The sequence below is a fragment of the Talpa europaea genome, assembly GCF_964194135.1.
Source record: "Talpa europaea genome assembly, chromosome: 1".
Lineage (NCBI taxonomy): Eukaryota > Metazoa > Chordata > Mammalia > Eulipotyphla > Talpidae > Talpa > Talpa europaea.
This window is the reverse complement of record NC_140073.1, coordinates 111,567,009-111,582,894: the sequence shown is the minus strand read 5'-3', so window position 1 is coordinate 111,582,894 and position 15,886 is coordinate 111,567,009. Positions and strand designations below refer to the sequence as shown.

Here is a 15,886-nt window from a genome sequence, read left to right as displayed (position 1 = left end):
AAATTGTTCCGACTTTAGCCATCCGGAGATCTTTTAAGTTGTCTCCTGTGGTATTTTGCTATGCCCATGTCTTTTATCTTTCTTTTTAAAAGATTTATTTATTTATGCATAGGAGAACTGGGGTGTGGGCCATAGATGGGGGGGCAAGAGGATTCACCAGAGACTAAGTGGGGAGCAAAACAGGTGGATCTACTGAAATACACTGCTGATGGGAGCAGCTGGAGAGACATGAGAGGTCTGCTGTGCTATGTACTTGGGATCGAACTCAGGCTGTAGTGATAGCATGATAGCGCTGAGACTTAACCCCTATACCACCAGGGAGGCCCCTTTTCTTTTTTTAAGCACTTCCTTACTCTCTGACACTACTAGATGTTTCTAGCTATGAGATGTATAACACTATAAGATGTATTTTTCCTGTCTCAGCCTTGTTTCCAGGGAGCCTTGGTTTCTTTCACTGGAGAATGGTATTTGGAAACTAAGATCTGGGCACTAAATATGATCATTGTTGTTGGGATATTACTACTTTTAGGCCCTCTCACCTGATAGACTTAGGGAATATATGTAGTTATACTAACCCATGGATTGTAAATTTTAGTCATTTCTGTTAGTATTCTTCCATCTGTTTCTGTCCCTTCTCAGATTGATTTTATAATCCTTATGTATCTTATTTGAACATTGAAATTAGAGCAAGATAACTTTTCTTCAGTGTTAACCTAAGAATTGATTGAATTGTTTTTATTCATTTTAGGAAGTCTACCTTCTTCAATGTATTAACCAATAGTCAGGCTTCAGCAGAAAACTTCCCATTCTGCACTATTGATCCTAATGAGAGCAGAGTACCTGTGCCAGATGAAAGATTTGATTTTCTTTGTCAGTACCACAAACCAGCAAGGTAAGAAAATCCGTGTCATTGTGTGTATTATTCAGTCTATATACAAGTGATATATTTAAAAACATGTGGAAGGATTTTTAATTTTTCAAAATTAATGTGGCATTATTGTCTTGGGTGATTATAAAAATAATGTAGGGCATGAAGAAGGGTGAGAAAGGATGTATTTGATTGCTAACATTGCATTTTTTTCTGGGGAGTATGAAGTAGAGAAGTAATCAGTCTGTATATATGATCCCATTCATGTAAAATTATGCATGTATGTATATATTCTTAGAAAGATGTATGAAATGAAGATTACTAAGTAATTGATTATTATTTCTGGGTAATGGGATTTTTAGGTGATATTTTTACTTCATTTCTAACATTCCTTCATATTTTAGAAGTTTTTAGAACAGGCATGTTTTAGCTTTAGAAAAACTAAGTATAGCTGTTTATTATTAGGGAGAAAATAAGATAATACAAATTCATCGTTGGAAGTTTAGATGATATGGAAGTGTATACAGAGAGGACTGAAAAAAATCACCTATATTTCTTTTACCTTTACATATTAGATCTAAATACTGTGGAGGATATCCTACTGTACTTTGTGCATGCATACTTAACAGAAATAGGATACTTTTTTACTTGGGGAATTATTAATATTTTTCTAGACTAAAAAATACAGATATGTCATAATTTTTAATGTAATAATTATATTTAGTATTACATGACACTACTGTAGTTTATTTACCATTTCTCTATTATTGAGAAGTATTTTGTGTTTAGTTTTTCACTATTTTGAATGTGTAGGTAAATCCTGAGTTTCTGTATCTATTCCTGAAACGGCTAAATTCCAGCCTTACATCTAACTGCCCAATGACATTGACACTTGGATGACTAAATAGATGCCTCAGATTTGACATGTCCAAAATGGACCTCTTGATTTCATCCTGTCTTGTACCAAATTTGTTCTTCAAGACTTTTGTGATTCAATAAATAGCACTATTAATTCATAAGGTGCTTAAGTCAAAGTCCAAGATTTATCCTTTATTCCTCTCTTTTCTCATCCTCCCTACATTCAATCTATCAGCATCTGCTATAAGTTCTATATAGAACTGTCCACAAGATTTTAGCAACCATTTCCTTTCTGACAAATTATTACTCTGAATGCGGTCTCATGGGGTGATTGTGTCATTCCATCATTTCTTTTTCATTTATTCCTTGGCACTCTTTAGGAAGAACTCTCATCTTCATTTACTCAATCATGTATTTATTTGTATCTGTGTTACTCATTTGGTTTTAATCTGTCACAGGCATTGAATATAGCTCAAATTATATCTCTATATTTGGCTTCCTCAGGCTGAATTTGTGTCCTTTTTAAAAATCTTTATTTTTAAATGATTTTAAATATATGTAAAAGCTGTAAAATTACATGTAGAATGCTTATATATCATTTGCCCAGAATCTTTCAGTCTGATTCTTTGAGTCAGGGTTGTAGACATGATGCTATATAACATTTAAATTCTTCTGTTTGTGTTTGCTAAATACAGTCTTCTACATAACACAGTGAAGCATCAAAATTAGGACATTGACATTTACCCAGTATTACTATCTATATCACACATTCTATTTAGATTTTTCCAATTGTCCCAACAATATGCTTTACAAAAGATCTAAGATCAAAACTAAGATCATGTGTTTATTTGGTGATTTTTATCTCTTTTGTCACCACCAATTTGAATCTTTCCTTGTCTTTCATGGCTTTGTCATTTTGGAAGACTATAAGCTATTTTATTTTGTGGCTTATTTTGTTTTTCAATTTGAATTTAATCTGATCCTTCTCATAATTTATTCATTTTGGGCATAACATAGAAGTGATGCTGTATTCTTTGCAGTGCATGATTTCCTACTTGATTGTCCCGTTTTTGATCACTTAGATAATTGGGTCTTTGCTGGGTATCTCTGCCTGTGAAGTTAAAGGTTTTATGTTGTCCTTACTAATCAATAAGTAATTGATAAATATGTATATATATATTTTTGAAAGTGTATAAATATCATTTTGAAAGTGTAGTAAATATCAAAACTACATGCAACAGATTTTGCATCTTTCCTGAATCAGTTTTCTAAGATGATGATTTCTAAATCCTCATTATTTGAAACTTTACTAGTTGCCATTCTACTTTGGGTAGAACTTTCACTTAGTCCCACTTATTTATTTGTTCATTTATATATTTATGTAAGTATGAACTCATGGTTTTACTCATAGAATTATAACTTAATTCTTTAGCTTTATTAGTATTAGTATTATTTAGTTTCAAGCTGATTCCTGCATTTTTTATTTGGTATGTACCAGTCATTTTTTGAGCATTTCTATGCTTTTCTGGTGCAACAGGGTGGTCCATGGTCATTTTTTAATTTTCCCTGCTTTAGCCTTGGAGTTAGTCATTTCTTAGAGTTCTGGTTCCTTTTAAAAGAAGGTGTAATTTTGAAACAAAATGTCTGACTGTGGTTGTGCTCATTGCTAATGGTGTGTCATTGTTCCTATGCACTCTCAATGGACAGAGCTAGAAAATATGTGTGTATTGATGTACATGTATTTATATATATACCTCTACATATATTTATTTATTAAATTTATATATCTATGCTAAAGACCAGTTCACTTCCAATTTCATTATCATACTGACAGGTCTTTTTTGTTTTCTCTATATTGTCCCTTTCTTATTTAATATGGAGGAACCCAGTTCCAGTTATCCTGCCCACTTTGCATAATTTACTGACATAGGCCCTGGCTACTGCTGGACTGCTGTGCTGCCCAGATGCTGGCCTGATCACTGCTGTGTGCTTTCTCTCCCCACTCTCACTTTCTCCTTGTGTGGGCCCTTTCCACTACTGGACTGTGTGGTCATGCTGAAATTTTTCAGAGACATGAAGAGAACAGTAACAAAGCTGTTGGATTTCAAGTTTGTTGAAGTTTTAGGTGGTAAGGGTATTTTTCAAAAAATTCCCTTGCTTTTACTTTACTAGAGAACATTGATTAAATGCTTTTATGGAAGTAAAGATTGAATGGAAACCCAGCTTTGTTTTTTTCTATATCTTAAATTTGACCTCTTCTGATCAGGCAAATAAAAAATTGACAATAATTCAGTTTTTTTCCTACTCCAAACTTTTCTGTTATTTGCAAGCTCTCAATTTTTTTTTTTTTTTGTGAAAAGAAAGTCCTACTCATTCAGTTTGTTTCTGTTGAAAACTATGTTTTTTCTGTGTTCATTATAATACAGTGATTTTTTAAATTTTTTTATTTTTTTTGTGGGACCCTCGCTGGTGGCCAGGGATTGAACTGGCGCTGCAGAGGCTGCGGGCAGCCTCGCAACCCAGCACTCAACCACTGCGCCACCAGGGGAGGCCCTATAATATAGTGATTTTAAAAAGATTTTTAACTTATTTTGGGCTCAAAGTTTCATGTGCTCTTAAATAGTATTTTGCTCAAATTGTTGTACAAGTCTTTGGTATCATGCATTAAAATCCTTGATTTAGGGTTCAAGTTTTTATTTTTTGAAATATTATATTAGTTTGAAGTTTTATCCTGTCCTAGAGCCAGAAATAAGAAACTCATTTTCATCAGAAAATAGAATCTCAGTGTCTAATTTCCTCATAAAATGAAATTGAAGCCCAGAAAAGTGAAATGATTTGTCCAAGATCACACAGGTAGTTAATGTTAACCTGACTAGAACCGAAGGCTTCTCACTTTAAATTCAGTGCCCTTCCACTCATATCTATGCTGATATACATCATATTTATCATATGGTTGGTTTTAGTTGTTAGAAATTATATCATTTAGGATGTTAGGTTTCATTTAAGATATGACTTTAAAAATTGACGTATTGATTTAGTAACAGATAGTGTGGTGCTTAATGTTGATTTCAACAACTCAGAAGGGTCACAAGGACCTCATTTTTTTTTAAAAAGATTTATTTATTTATGCATGCAGGAACTGGGGCATAGGCCAGAGGTGTGGGGGGTGAGAGGATCACCAGAGACAGAGTGGGGAGCAGAACAGGCAGATTGACTGAAATACACTGCTGAGGGGAGCAGCGGGCAAGGCAGGAGAGGTCCGCTGCACCATGTGGGTAGCTCCCTGGCAGGGGCTTGAACTCGTGCTTCTGTGGTGGCAGATAGCTTCATAGGCTGCGTCTTAACCCCTTGCACAGTAGGAAGGCCCAGGACCTCATTTTTTTCTCCTCAGCTTTCCTTTATCAGCTTGTTGAGAAATTGCCTTCCCCTTGAGGTTATATGGTATCTCTCAAATCTTAGAACTATATACTTTTCATCCCTGTTCAGAGTAAAGGAAGACAGGTTTGCTTCTATGAAGACTGGTACAAGAATCTCCCAACCCCTCCAGCAGACCTCTCCTTAAGGCTTTTTAGGCATATATGGCAAGATGCAGGTTCTAGAATCATTAATTTTGCCTAGGAGATGAGAGTAAACTGCTTAGTCTGGGCCTCCCTGGTGGCCTAGGGGTTAAGTCTCAGTGGTATCACCCTATCACCACAATTACCTGAGTTCAATCCCTGGCCGGGGAGCTAACCTACACAGTGTACAGCAGACCTCTCCTGTATCACGTGCTGCTCCCCTCAGCAGTGTATTTCAGTAAATCTGCCTGTTCTGCTCCCCACTCTGTCTCTGGTGCATCCTCTTACTCTCTCCCCTCCACACCCCAGTTCTTTTAAGCAAAAAAACAAACAAAAGGTGAGCACATTTAAACAATAAATAAAAATAAACTGCTTAGTCTGTGCCTAAGTTATATGCCTTCTTTCCAGACGTAGTGGTAGAACTAGCTTCTCCAAAACTGGGCTCCACTGGGTAGGTATGGCTACCTAAATGAAAATCAATATAGTTATCAAGAGAAGGAGCAAAGGATGCTGGTTATGCCAAAACCTAACCACATTTTATGTATGTTTTCTGTGGACTGGCTGATAGCAATTATCAAGTAATTTTTATTTGTTAAATAATTTTTTGTAGAACGGTTATTTTAAAAGGACTCATTTCTCAAGCAGAGAAGAGGGATGTCTTTTGTGTATATTTTTAAAAGATCAAGTGTTTATTTTTAATTAAGGTAAATTGACATAACATACTAGTTTCAGTGTACAATGTACATGTACAGTATGATGATTTGCTATTTCTATATGTTGTAACAGGATCACCACAATAAGTCTAGTTATCTGTCACCATAGAGAGGTACAGAATATTTTTCTTGTGGTGAGAACTTTTAAGATTTATTCTCTTAGCAAGTTTCAGAGATGCAATGCAAGATTTAACTGTAGTTGCTAGCAGAATATTATATTCCAAGTTTTAGTTTACAATTGCAAATTTGTACCTTTTAACCCATTTCTCCCATTTCACCACTGCCACCTTTGGCACCCACCAATCTATGAGGGTTTTTAAAAAAAATTAAAAAATTTTGTCTTCAGGATGTTCACATTTAAGTGAGATCATACCGTATTTTTCTGTCTGTCTTATTCCATTTAGCATAATGCCCTCAAGGTTCACCTTCATTGTTGCAAAGAGAGGCAAGATTTTATTCTTTTTTATGGCTGAATAATCAAACATTCTCTCTCTGTCTCTCTCTCTCTCTCTCTCTCTCTGTGTGTGTGTGTGTGTGTGTGTGTGTGTGACTGAACACTTATGTTGTTTATATCTTGGCTATTGTAAAGACTACTGCCATGAACATAGGGGTGCATATGTCTTTTTGATGTAGTGCTCATTTTCTCCTGATTAAATTCCCAGAAGTAGAACTGCTGAATCATATGGTAGTTCTATTTTGCATTTTTTTGAGGACTCTCCATACTGTTTTCCATAGTGTTGTACTAATTTACATTCCTACCACCACTGCACAAGGTTTCTCTGCATCTTTATTGATACTTATTATTTCTCTACTTTTAGCTTTTTTTTTTTTTGTAATAGCCATTCGAACAGGTGTGAGGTGATATCCCATGTGGCTTTGCTTTCTATTTCCCTGTCGAAGTAATGAATAGTGATGTTGAATAGCTTTCCTAATACCAGTTGGCTATCTGTATGTCATTTTTGGAGAAATGTCTGTTCAGATTCTCTGCCCATTTTAAACATTGGATTATTTGGTTTTTGCTATAGTTGTATGAGTTCTTTTATATATATATATATATATATATATATATATATATAAAATATATATATATTCACCCCCTTATCAAATAAATGGTTTGCAAATATTTTCTCCCATTCAGCAGGTTGTATTTTCATTTTTTTGATATTTTTCTTTATTGTGCAGAAATATTTTAGTTTTGTCTCACCTTTTTTTAAATTTTTGCTTTTGTTGCCTTTGTTTTTGGTGTCAAATGAAAAAAATCATTGCCAAATTTGATGTCAAGGAGTTTATAGCCACAATGTTTTCTTCTAGGAGTTTACTGCTATAATGTTTTCTTCTAGTTTTATGATTTCAGGTCTTCCATTCAAGCCTTTAATCCATTATGAATTAATTTTTGTGTATGGTACAAGATAATGGTCCAGTTTCATTCTTTCGGTTATGACTATTTGGTTTCCCTAACACCATTTATTGAAGAAGCAATCCTTTCCCCATTGTTTTGTTTTATCATGTAATAAAATCAGCACCCTGCAAAATGAGTAATAAAATTGACAAAGGATACAAGATTATATCTTATATTATATTATATTATTATATACAATATTATATCTTGTCTTAAACATTGAAGTGATACTACCTCTAAAGTACTTAGTTCATGCCTGACACGAAGTTAAGATGGCTCGTTCTATGATGATTACCCTGCCTTGTTTGGCTTACTCTTTGAATATTCTTAACAGCTTTTGTGTGTGTGATTTGCCAATGGAACAGTATAGTGAAATAAATATGGGTTTTACTCTTTAGAGACACAATAAAAACATCTAATCTATTTAATTTTTTCCCTTAATTTTTCTAGGTAACAAAGTCCTAGTGTATTAAAAGATTATTTATTTAATTTTCTTTTTGGTATTAATTTAACAAAACACTACTAAAAGTCTTCTAAATATGTTCTAGAAAGAATTTATTATCAACTGGGAAATCCAGTTGATTAATAAATAGGTTCTTAGTACCATTTCATAATAAAACTGTGTTTGTTTATTTTTTCCCCAGCAAAATTCCTGCCTTTCTAAATGTAGTGGATATTGCAGGCCTTGTCAAAGGCGCTCATAGTGGGCAAGGCTTGGGAAATGCCTTTTTATCTCATATTAGTGCCTGTGATGGAATCTTTCATCTAACTCGTAAGTACATTTTTTTAAATTGATTATGTTATAACGACTTTTTTTTAAATTATTCCTCAAATTAAATTAGAAATGACTAATAGAAGATTTGCTTGCTTCACAAGATGAAATGTGGATTCTCCTGTTGTGACTTTATTGTTATTTAGTATTATTTGTACATGTGAAATTTTTTTTTTTTATAGATTTATTTATTTATACATACAAGAACTGGGGTATAGGCCAGAGTTGTGCGGGGTGAGAGGATTCATCAGAGACAGAGTGGGGAACAGAACAGGCAGATCGACTGAAATACACTGCTGAAGGGAGCAGCGGGTGAGTCAGAAAATGTCTGCTGTGCCATCTGAGTAGCTCCCTGGCTGGGGATTGAATTTGTGCTGCAGTTGTTATGGCGAGCTTCATAGATTACGTTCCAATCCCTTGCACCACCAGGGAGGCCCCAGTACATGTGAAATTTTATTCCAGAGCAAGTATACTCTGTGTTGATTTTTATATTTTAATTGAATTTTATCCCATTTTGGATTAGATCCATTAATGTTTCTATGTGGAATAATTTTGATTGCAGAGGCATTTTGAAATTTTTTTATTTTGTGGAACTTTTCTGCTTTCTTGCTTTTCCATGTTTTGAGAAGGCAGAATTGATAAAAGAGGGGATTCCATTGTTTTGGAGGCATCTTGGGTTATTTCTTTATTTATATTTTTATATTTAAAGATTTATTTTATTCATATAAAAACTGGGGTCTAGGATAGAGGTGGGGAGGGGGTGAGAGGATTCAGAGAACCATGGGTAGCAGAACAAGCACATTTACTGTAATGCACTGCTGAGGGGAACAGTGGGCGAGACAGGAGAGGTCTCCTGCATCATGTGGGTTAGCTCCCTGGGCAGGAATTGAACTCAGGCCTCAGTGGCTGGCAATAGCTGAGATAGCTTGATAGTACTGAGGCTTTAACCCCTGAGCAACCAGGGAGGCCCCCATCTGGGAATATTTATTAAGGAGGAAATGAGTAAGGAGAAATTACACGTCAGCTATCCTTAATAGAGAAAGGGATGTAAAGCAAAGAGAAAAAACAGATACAATTGTGTTAGTTTGTGTTCTTTTAACTACAGAAGTGAGTCAAGAATATAGTAATTCTCTGCCAAATAGAAAGGTTTAGGTTAAGACTCAGTTCAAGACTGTACTTTATGATAATGGTATTAATAGTGAACAAATTAATGCCAGTGAAGTGAACACAAGTTAGCGGTAGGGGCCAGTTGTGGTCAGGTTTAGTGCTTTTTGTCAGCGATCCTTGACAAAATAACTATAGCAATGGAAATGAGCATTTAGGAAAATTTATAGCATTTTAATGAAGTAATTTTTTTCATTTGCATCTAATAAAAATTGTACTAATTTTTGTGTCTTTTAAAAATTAATTTGTGGGCCTTCCCAGTGGCGCAGCGGTTGAGCGCTGGGTTGTGAAGCTGCCCGCAGCCTCTGCAGCGCAGGTTCAATCCCCAGCCACCAGGCGAGGGTCCCACATGGCGCGCAGACCTCTCCTGCCTCCCGCTGCTCCCCTCAGCAGTGTACATCTTCGTCAGTCTGCCTGTTCTGTTCTCTGCTCTGGCTCTGGTGAATTCTCTCACTCTCCCGCGCTTCTGACTGTACCCAGTGCTTGTACAAATAAATAAATCTTTAAAAAAAAAAATTAATTTGCCTAATAATTCATCTTTACTGTATTTTACAGAACTCTACCACAGATAGTTTGAGAAGTTCTGATCTAGATTACTTTGGGTGAAAGTATGGAGAGACCTTCTGGAAGGGATTTTGGTGTAGGCAAAAATAAAGTTATCAGGGGGAGATAGAGTTATGTAGAATAGTGTTATTGAAAAGCCTGTACATTGGTGAGAACCACTATATTTTGCTGATGGGTTTTTTTGTTGTTGATTGAGATGAAGGTGTCAAAAGACGGGGTAGCATCAAGTGTGATTTCTTGGTTTCTGGACTGTGTCAGTTGAATGAATCTTGATGCCATTCACTAAGACATTATATATAGAAGGAACAGCTAATCTTTAGAGAGAGAGCTGGGTTCAGTTTGGCAGTGTTTTGAATTTGTGTACTTGGGACATCCAGAAAGAAGATGTCTCTTAAGAAGTAGGATTGATAGGGCAAGCATGGATGGGGGCAAGAAAACTGAATGTTTGGATTTGAGAAGATGGTTAAATAGAGCTTAAAAGAGTGGTAGTAAAAATAAGGAAGAGAAATGAGAAATGCAATCATAGATATGATTTCCTGATGAGATTCAAGAGCACATATTTTGGTAAAAGAGAGTGAATGTGTGGTTTAGAATGGGGTAGTTGACAAATTTTCAGTTAGGGTTAGGTTTAAGAGTTAAAATTTAGAGCATTTTAAGGTGATAGTAAGATCTTGACAATGGCCTGAAACCATTAATAAATGGCAGTAATAAAGTCTTTGGTTTTGTTGTCTCTCATATAATACTCATCTGATAATTTTTTTTCTAAACTGAAGGGGGAAAAAAAATCTGGTTAGGACCATGCATATGTTATTGTATTTCTCTCAGGCTAAAGATTTTAGAAAATAATCCACTTAGACTAGATACCATACTTTTTTTCCTTAAAGATTTATTTTATTTATTTATGCATACAAGGACTGGGGTCTAGGACAGAGGTGTGGAGGGTGAGTGGATTCACCGGAGACAGAGTGGAGAGCAGAACAGGCACATCTACTGAAATACACTGCTGAGGGGAGCAGTGGGTGAGTCAGGAGAGGTCTGCTGAGCCATGTGGGTTTGCTCCCTGTCCTGGGATGGAACTTGTGCTGCAGTAGCTGTTGATAGCTTGATAGCGCTGAGACTTAACCCCTGTGCCACCAGGAGGCCCTAGATACCATATTTTTCAAGAGTTTGATTTCAGAGATATTAAAATGAAAATATGCATCTTAGGAATTTATGAACTATGATATATATTATTGTGTAGTGCACTGAATACAGAATGATACATCTATGACCAGAATTTTAAGAAACCTTTGTTGAATTTGTTAGTAAAGAAGATGTGTCGAGATTAAAAAGATAAAATGATTACTTTGAATTGAGAATTCTTAAATTTCAGATTACAATTATTTTTCTTTGGCAATCTGATTATTAAATTTGAGTATGAGATAGGATTTTACTTTTTATATTGCTACTCTTTAAAAGATATATTTTCTTCAAATATTTTAGTCACCATAAATTCAGTTTATTTGTTTATTATTCATTAATTAAATATAGATTGTATTCTGTCTGGGTACTGGAAATATATGGTTAGGTAGCAGAATCTAATAGATTCTGGGCTTTTATGAAACTTCTAGTGTAGCAGTGAAAATAAACTATCAAGATATTCAATAATATATTATTAAGTGTGTAATTACATTTTTGGATTTTGGTTTTTCTTTAATTGTTGGTTACCGCAAACTATAAAATTCTCTTATAAACAGTTCTTTTTGAATGAAACTGCTTGCAGAGATTCAGTACAGAATAGGGAAGTAATAGCAGCTGTATTATGGGAAGCAAATTCTTTTAAAATTCATACATGTAGTAACTTCTGATAACAGGTATTTTGTTTAGAAAATTTTTTTCCTCATGTTTAGTGGCCAATGTGACTTGTTTTTACCAAGATTTAGAAGTGATATGACTTCTTATTGTTAGATTTTTAAGGTTTTCAACGCGAGGCTGTTAATTTCAGTGAATCCTTAGTTTTTTAAAGCTGTCAGAAGTTTTGAAGTGATATTTCAACAAGAAGCTAAGTTGTTTGTGTGTTATTTGAAGAACAGCACCTTTGACATCATCACAGCACTTACTGTCAAGCTATTTATAGATCAAACTTGTTAAAATTTTCTCAATAGGTACTTAGAAATAAGACCTTGTATGTTAGAAAAAAGAGGTTAGGAAATTTCCCCAGGGTTACATAGTTGGTACATAGTATATTGAGGAGGAGTACTCAGTGAAGCAAGTCAGACTTAAAACCTACACTGCTAGCCTTTGCACCAGCACTTATCAATAGGAATGTAATACAGACTACAGATGTAATTTAAAATTTCTGGTAGCCACATTAAAAATGAGGCAGTGAAATTAATTTTAATAATATATTTATCAGTTATCTAATATATAGTTTATATGAAAAATTATTGATATTTTACCATTTTTGCTACCATGTTCTTAAAATTTGGCTTGTAATTTGCAGGTGGAGTACATCTCCATTCAGAGTAGCCATCTTTCAAGTATTTAATAGTCACATGTGGGGTCTCCCTGGTGGCACAGGGGTTGGGACGCAACCTATGAAGCTATCAGCAGCCACCACAGCACGAGTTCGATCCCCAGTGAGGGAGCTACCCACACAGTGCAATAGACCTCTCCTGTCTCTCCTGCTGCTCCCCTCAGCGGTGTGTTTCAGTTAGTCTACCTGTTTTATTCCCCACTCTGTCTCTGGTGAATCCTCTCACCTCCCCCCCAAACCTCTGGCCTGTACCCCAGTTCTTGTATGCATAAATAAATAAATCTTTAAAATAATAGTCACATGTGGATTGTGGCTACAGTATTAGACAATTCAACTCTACTTTATACTCGTAGGAAAAGATTTGAAGATGATACATCAAATTGTTGATAGATTTTTTGGGGAATGGAACTAGGGTGGAGGGAGAGATGGGTGACTAATGTTTTTATTTTGGAATATATATTATTTTGATTTTTAAAACAGGAATTTTCTATTTTATTTTATTTTTTTTTTTTAAATAGAGGCATGTTTATTTATTTATTTTATTTATTTGTTTTGTTTATACATGCACTGGGTACAGTCAGAAACGCGGGAGGGTGAGAGAATTCACCAGAGCCAGAGCAGGGAGCAGAGCAGGCAGAAGGACCGAAGTACACTGCTGAGGGGAGCAGCAGGCGGCAGGAGAGGTCTGCGCACCATGCGGGACCCTTCTCCGGTGGCTGGGGAGCAGCCGGGGATCGAACCGGCGCGGCAGAGGCCGCGGGCAGCTTCGCAACCCAGCACTCAACTGCTGCGCCACCGGGGAAGCCCAGGAATTTTCTATTTTAAATACGAATTTAAGATATGCACATATGATCTAAATAAAATTCTTGGGAGTTCTGTATTAAAACAGTGAGAAGACGTTTTTGATTTAGAATGTTGTAATTCAGGAGTTGTCAGTGATCTGTTTCTTAAATGTTTGATTTGATTTTTAAACTGGGCTAATCAGGATGGTTCTGCCAGGATATTTAGTTGAGGAGGTTACTCTCAGATAACTAAATTAGTGCGTTCTACGGTTAAATTACTTTCTTGATTGCTCCCATAACATTATATTTGTATGGTCTTTTCAGTCCTAAAGTGGTACTTGGCATTTCTAAGCTGTACATTCTTGGTGTGGTGTGGTGTAGTGAGTGAGTGAGAGAGTGTGTGTGTGTGTGTGTGTGTGTATTGAGGGGAAGGGGGAAACTTTGGGAGAAGGTAAGACTTCCTTTATACCTCTTTTTCCTAGTATCAAAGTAATTTCTTTGTATGAAATTATTGCAGCCTCAGCTTATGTATTCTTGGTGGAAGAATATTATCTAGGGATATTATCCACTATCTACCATGGAATCCTGCCTGTGCCCTGTCTCTGACTATCCAGGTAGAACCAGGAGTTGGTCAAATTAACCTAAGCTGGACTTTGAAAGATGAAAAGATTGAGGGAACATCTTTGAGAATTCAACATTTCATTTCATCTGACTGTTCCCCCCAGCTCGTCTCCCCAAGAGGAAGAATGGTAGGGAAAGAAGCATAGCTTTTATTTTTTTTATTATTTATTTTTTTATTTAAAAAAAAAAAAAGATTTATTTATTTATTTATACAAGCACTGGGTATAGTCAGAAGGTGAGGGAGGGTGAGAGAATTCACCAGAGCCAGAGCAGGGAGCAGAACAGGCAGATGGACAAAGTACACTGCTGAGGGGAGCAGCGGGCGGCAGGAGAGGTCTGTGTGCCATGTGGGACCCTCGCTTGTGGCTGGGGATTGGAACCGCCATTGCAGAGGCTGCGGGGAGCTTCGCAGCCCAGTGCTCGACCGCTGCGCCACCAGGGGAAGCCCAAGAAGCATAGCTTTTAAAATAGATTCTTAGCAATTTTATTGTCTATATACCATGTTGTTTTAACATGCACAGTATAGAGTCACCTAAACATGAATCCTTTGTTGGTTTGTCAAAGCAAAGGGAAACCCTTGCTAGTCATGCCAACTCACTGTTTGAGATGTAATCAGTAATCATGGACTTGATATCAAAAAATGTTTCCTTATAATGGATTATATGTAAATGTAACAAGAAAAAATTTGTGCTTTAAAAAAAATGAGCATCATTCTATAATGCATATAAAACTGATAATTAATATGTGCTTGCACTCACACCCCTCATACCTTAATGAGTAGACACTTTTGGTTTTACAGTATTTTACTATACCTTTTGATTATAAATGGCCAAACAGATGCTGTACTTAAAGAGAAAAATCCATTATACTAAAATATTCTAAATGATATATGCGTATTGTAAACAAATTAGGAAATAATTAAGGTTTTCACAAAAATTTCCTATTTGTATTTTGTTCTCAGTCATCAGAAGTAAGTGCTTTACTTTTTTATTATTAACTAAAAGTTTTTTTCTTGCATCATTATAGTACCCTAAATGCTTTTCTTATGCTGAAAAAGTGAGAAAGGTTATATGCTTCTTTTCTTCCTCCAAGGTGACGTGTAGCACATACTTTATCAATAATTGAAATATGATAGGTAAAAGTAATGTAGAAAATAAACTCCTGCATTCCCAGAATGTCCACTTTTGGAGCATAATGCCTCCAAAATTTATTTTTATACTCGGTGTACATTGTTATAAATAAATTTCTGCCACAAGTATAGTGATCCTGTCATACACTGACAATTTAATTTTACCTTTAATATAATTTGCTCATTTTTCCTTGTCAGTACCATTGATAGGTTTTCTTATATTTCAGTAACTACACAGATTACATTATATGGGTATATTGAAGGTTAATATTTCCTTGTAAGTGGTCATTGATTTGCTTAGAAATGTTGAAGTGACTGTTGTTACACAGAAGTCTTTGCAAACAAGTATGCATAGTTTTCAAGTGAAATTACTAGTTTATGGGAACTTCAGTCTTTTGCCACTTGCCCTCTAAAATGTATCATTTATATTCACATCAACAATTTATTTCTTCATTGAAAAATTCCAGGTTTTTCCTCTTTTATGACCTTACTCAGGCCTAGCTGGGAGGCGATGGTAGACAAACAATATTACTTTTTTTTATTAGCCCCCCCCAATCCCACTGGTTCCCAGTTACCAACAGAGTCTCTTCTGGCTTTTCCTCTTGAGTATCTTTATCCTATATTACTCTTCTTTCCTTCAAACCAAGGTTTTAATATCCTTTACTCCTTTGGAGTTGATTCTTGCTATTCCTTCATTTGGCAACTAGCCTAACCTTACCATTCTATATTATGAGACAATCTAGTCAGCCTAGATCCTTGGGCCCTTTCATCTGCCTAGAAAGGAAATTTGAAAGTATGTAGACTTAAGAAATAAAAAACAGCAGGTGATAACTGCTAAATGAATGGTACATAAAAAATTCATGATAGAGAATATCAAAGAAGGGATAGATATTCTAGAAACAGGTTGGATGAGGTTATATGGATAGCAAGATAAAAAAAATCTT

General features: G+C 35.4%; 1 protein-coding gene across 2 annotated transcripts in view; it reads left to right on the top strand.

Moving 5' to 3' along the window:
• OLA1 (Obg like ATPase 1) overlaps positions 1 to 15,886 on the top strand; it is a gene marked incomplete at both ends in the record, with an annotated part of 141,520 nt that overhangs the window by 11,263 nt on the left and 114,371 nt on the right. For both annotated transcript variants that reach the window (XM_084254839.1, XM_084254838.1), the window contains 2 exons: positions 749 to 892; positions 8,040 to 8,167. In XM_084254839.1, coding sequence (XP_084110965.1) covers positions 749 to 892; positions 8,040 to 8,167 — 272 coding nt within the window. The remainder of the gene's footprint in view (positions 1 to 748; positions 893 to 8,039; positions 8,168 to 15,886) is intronic.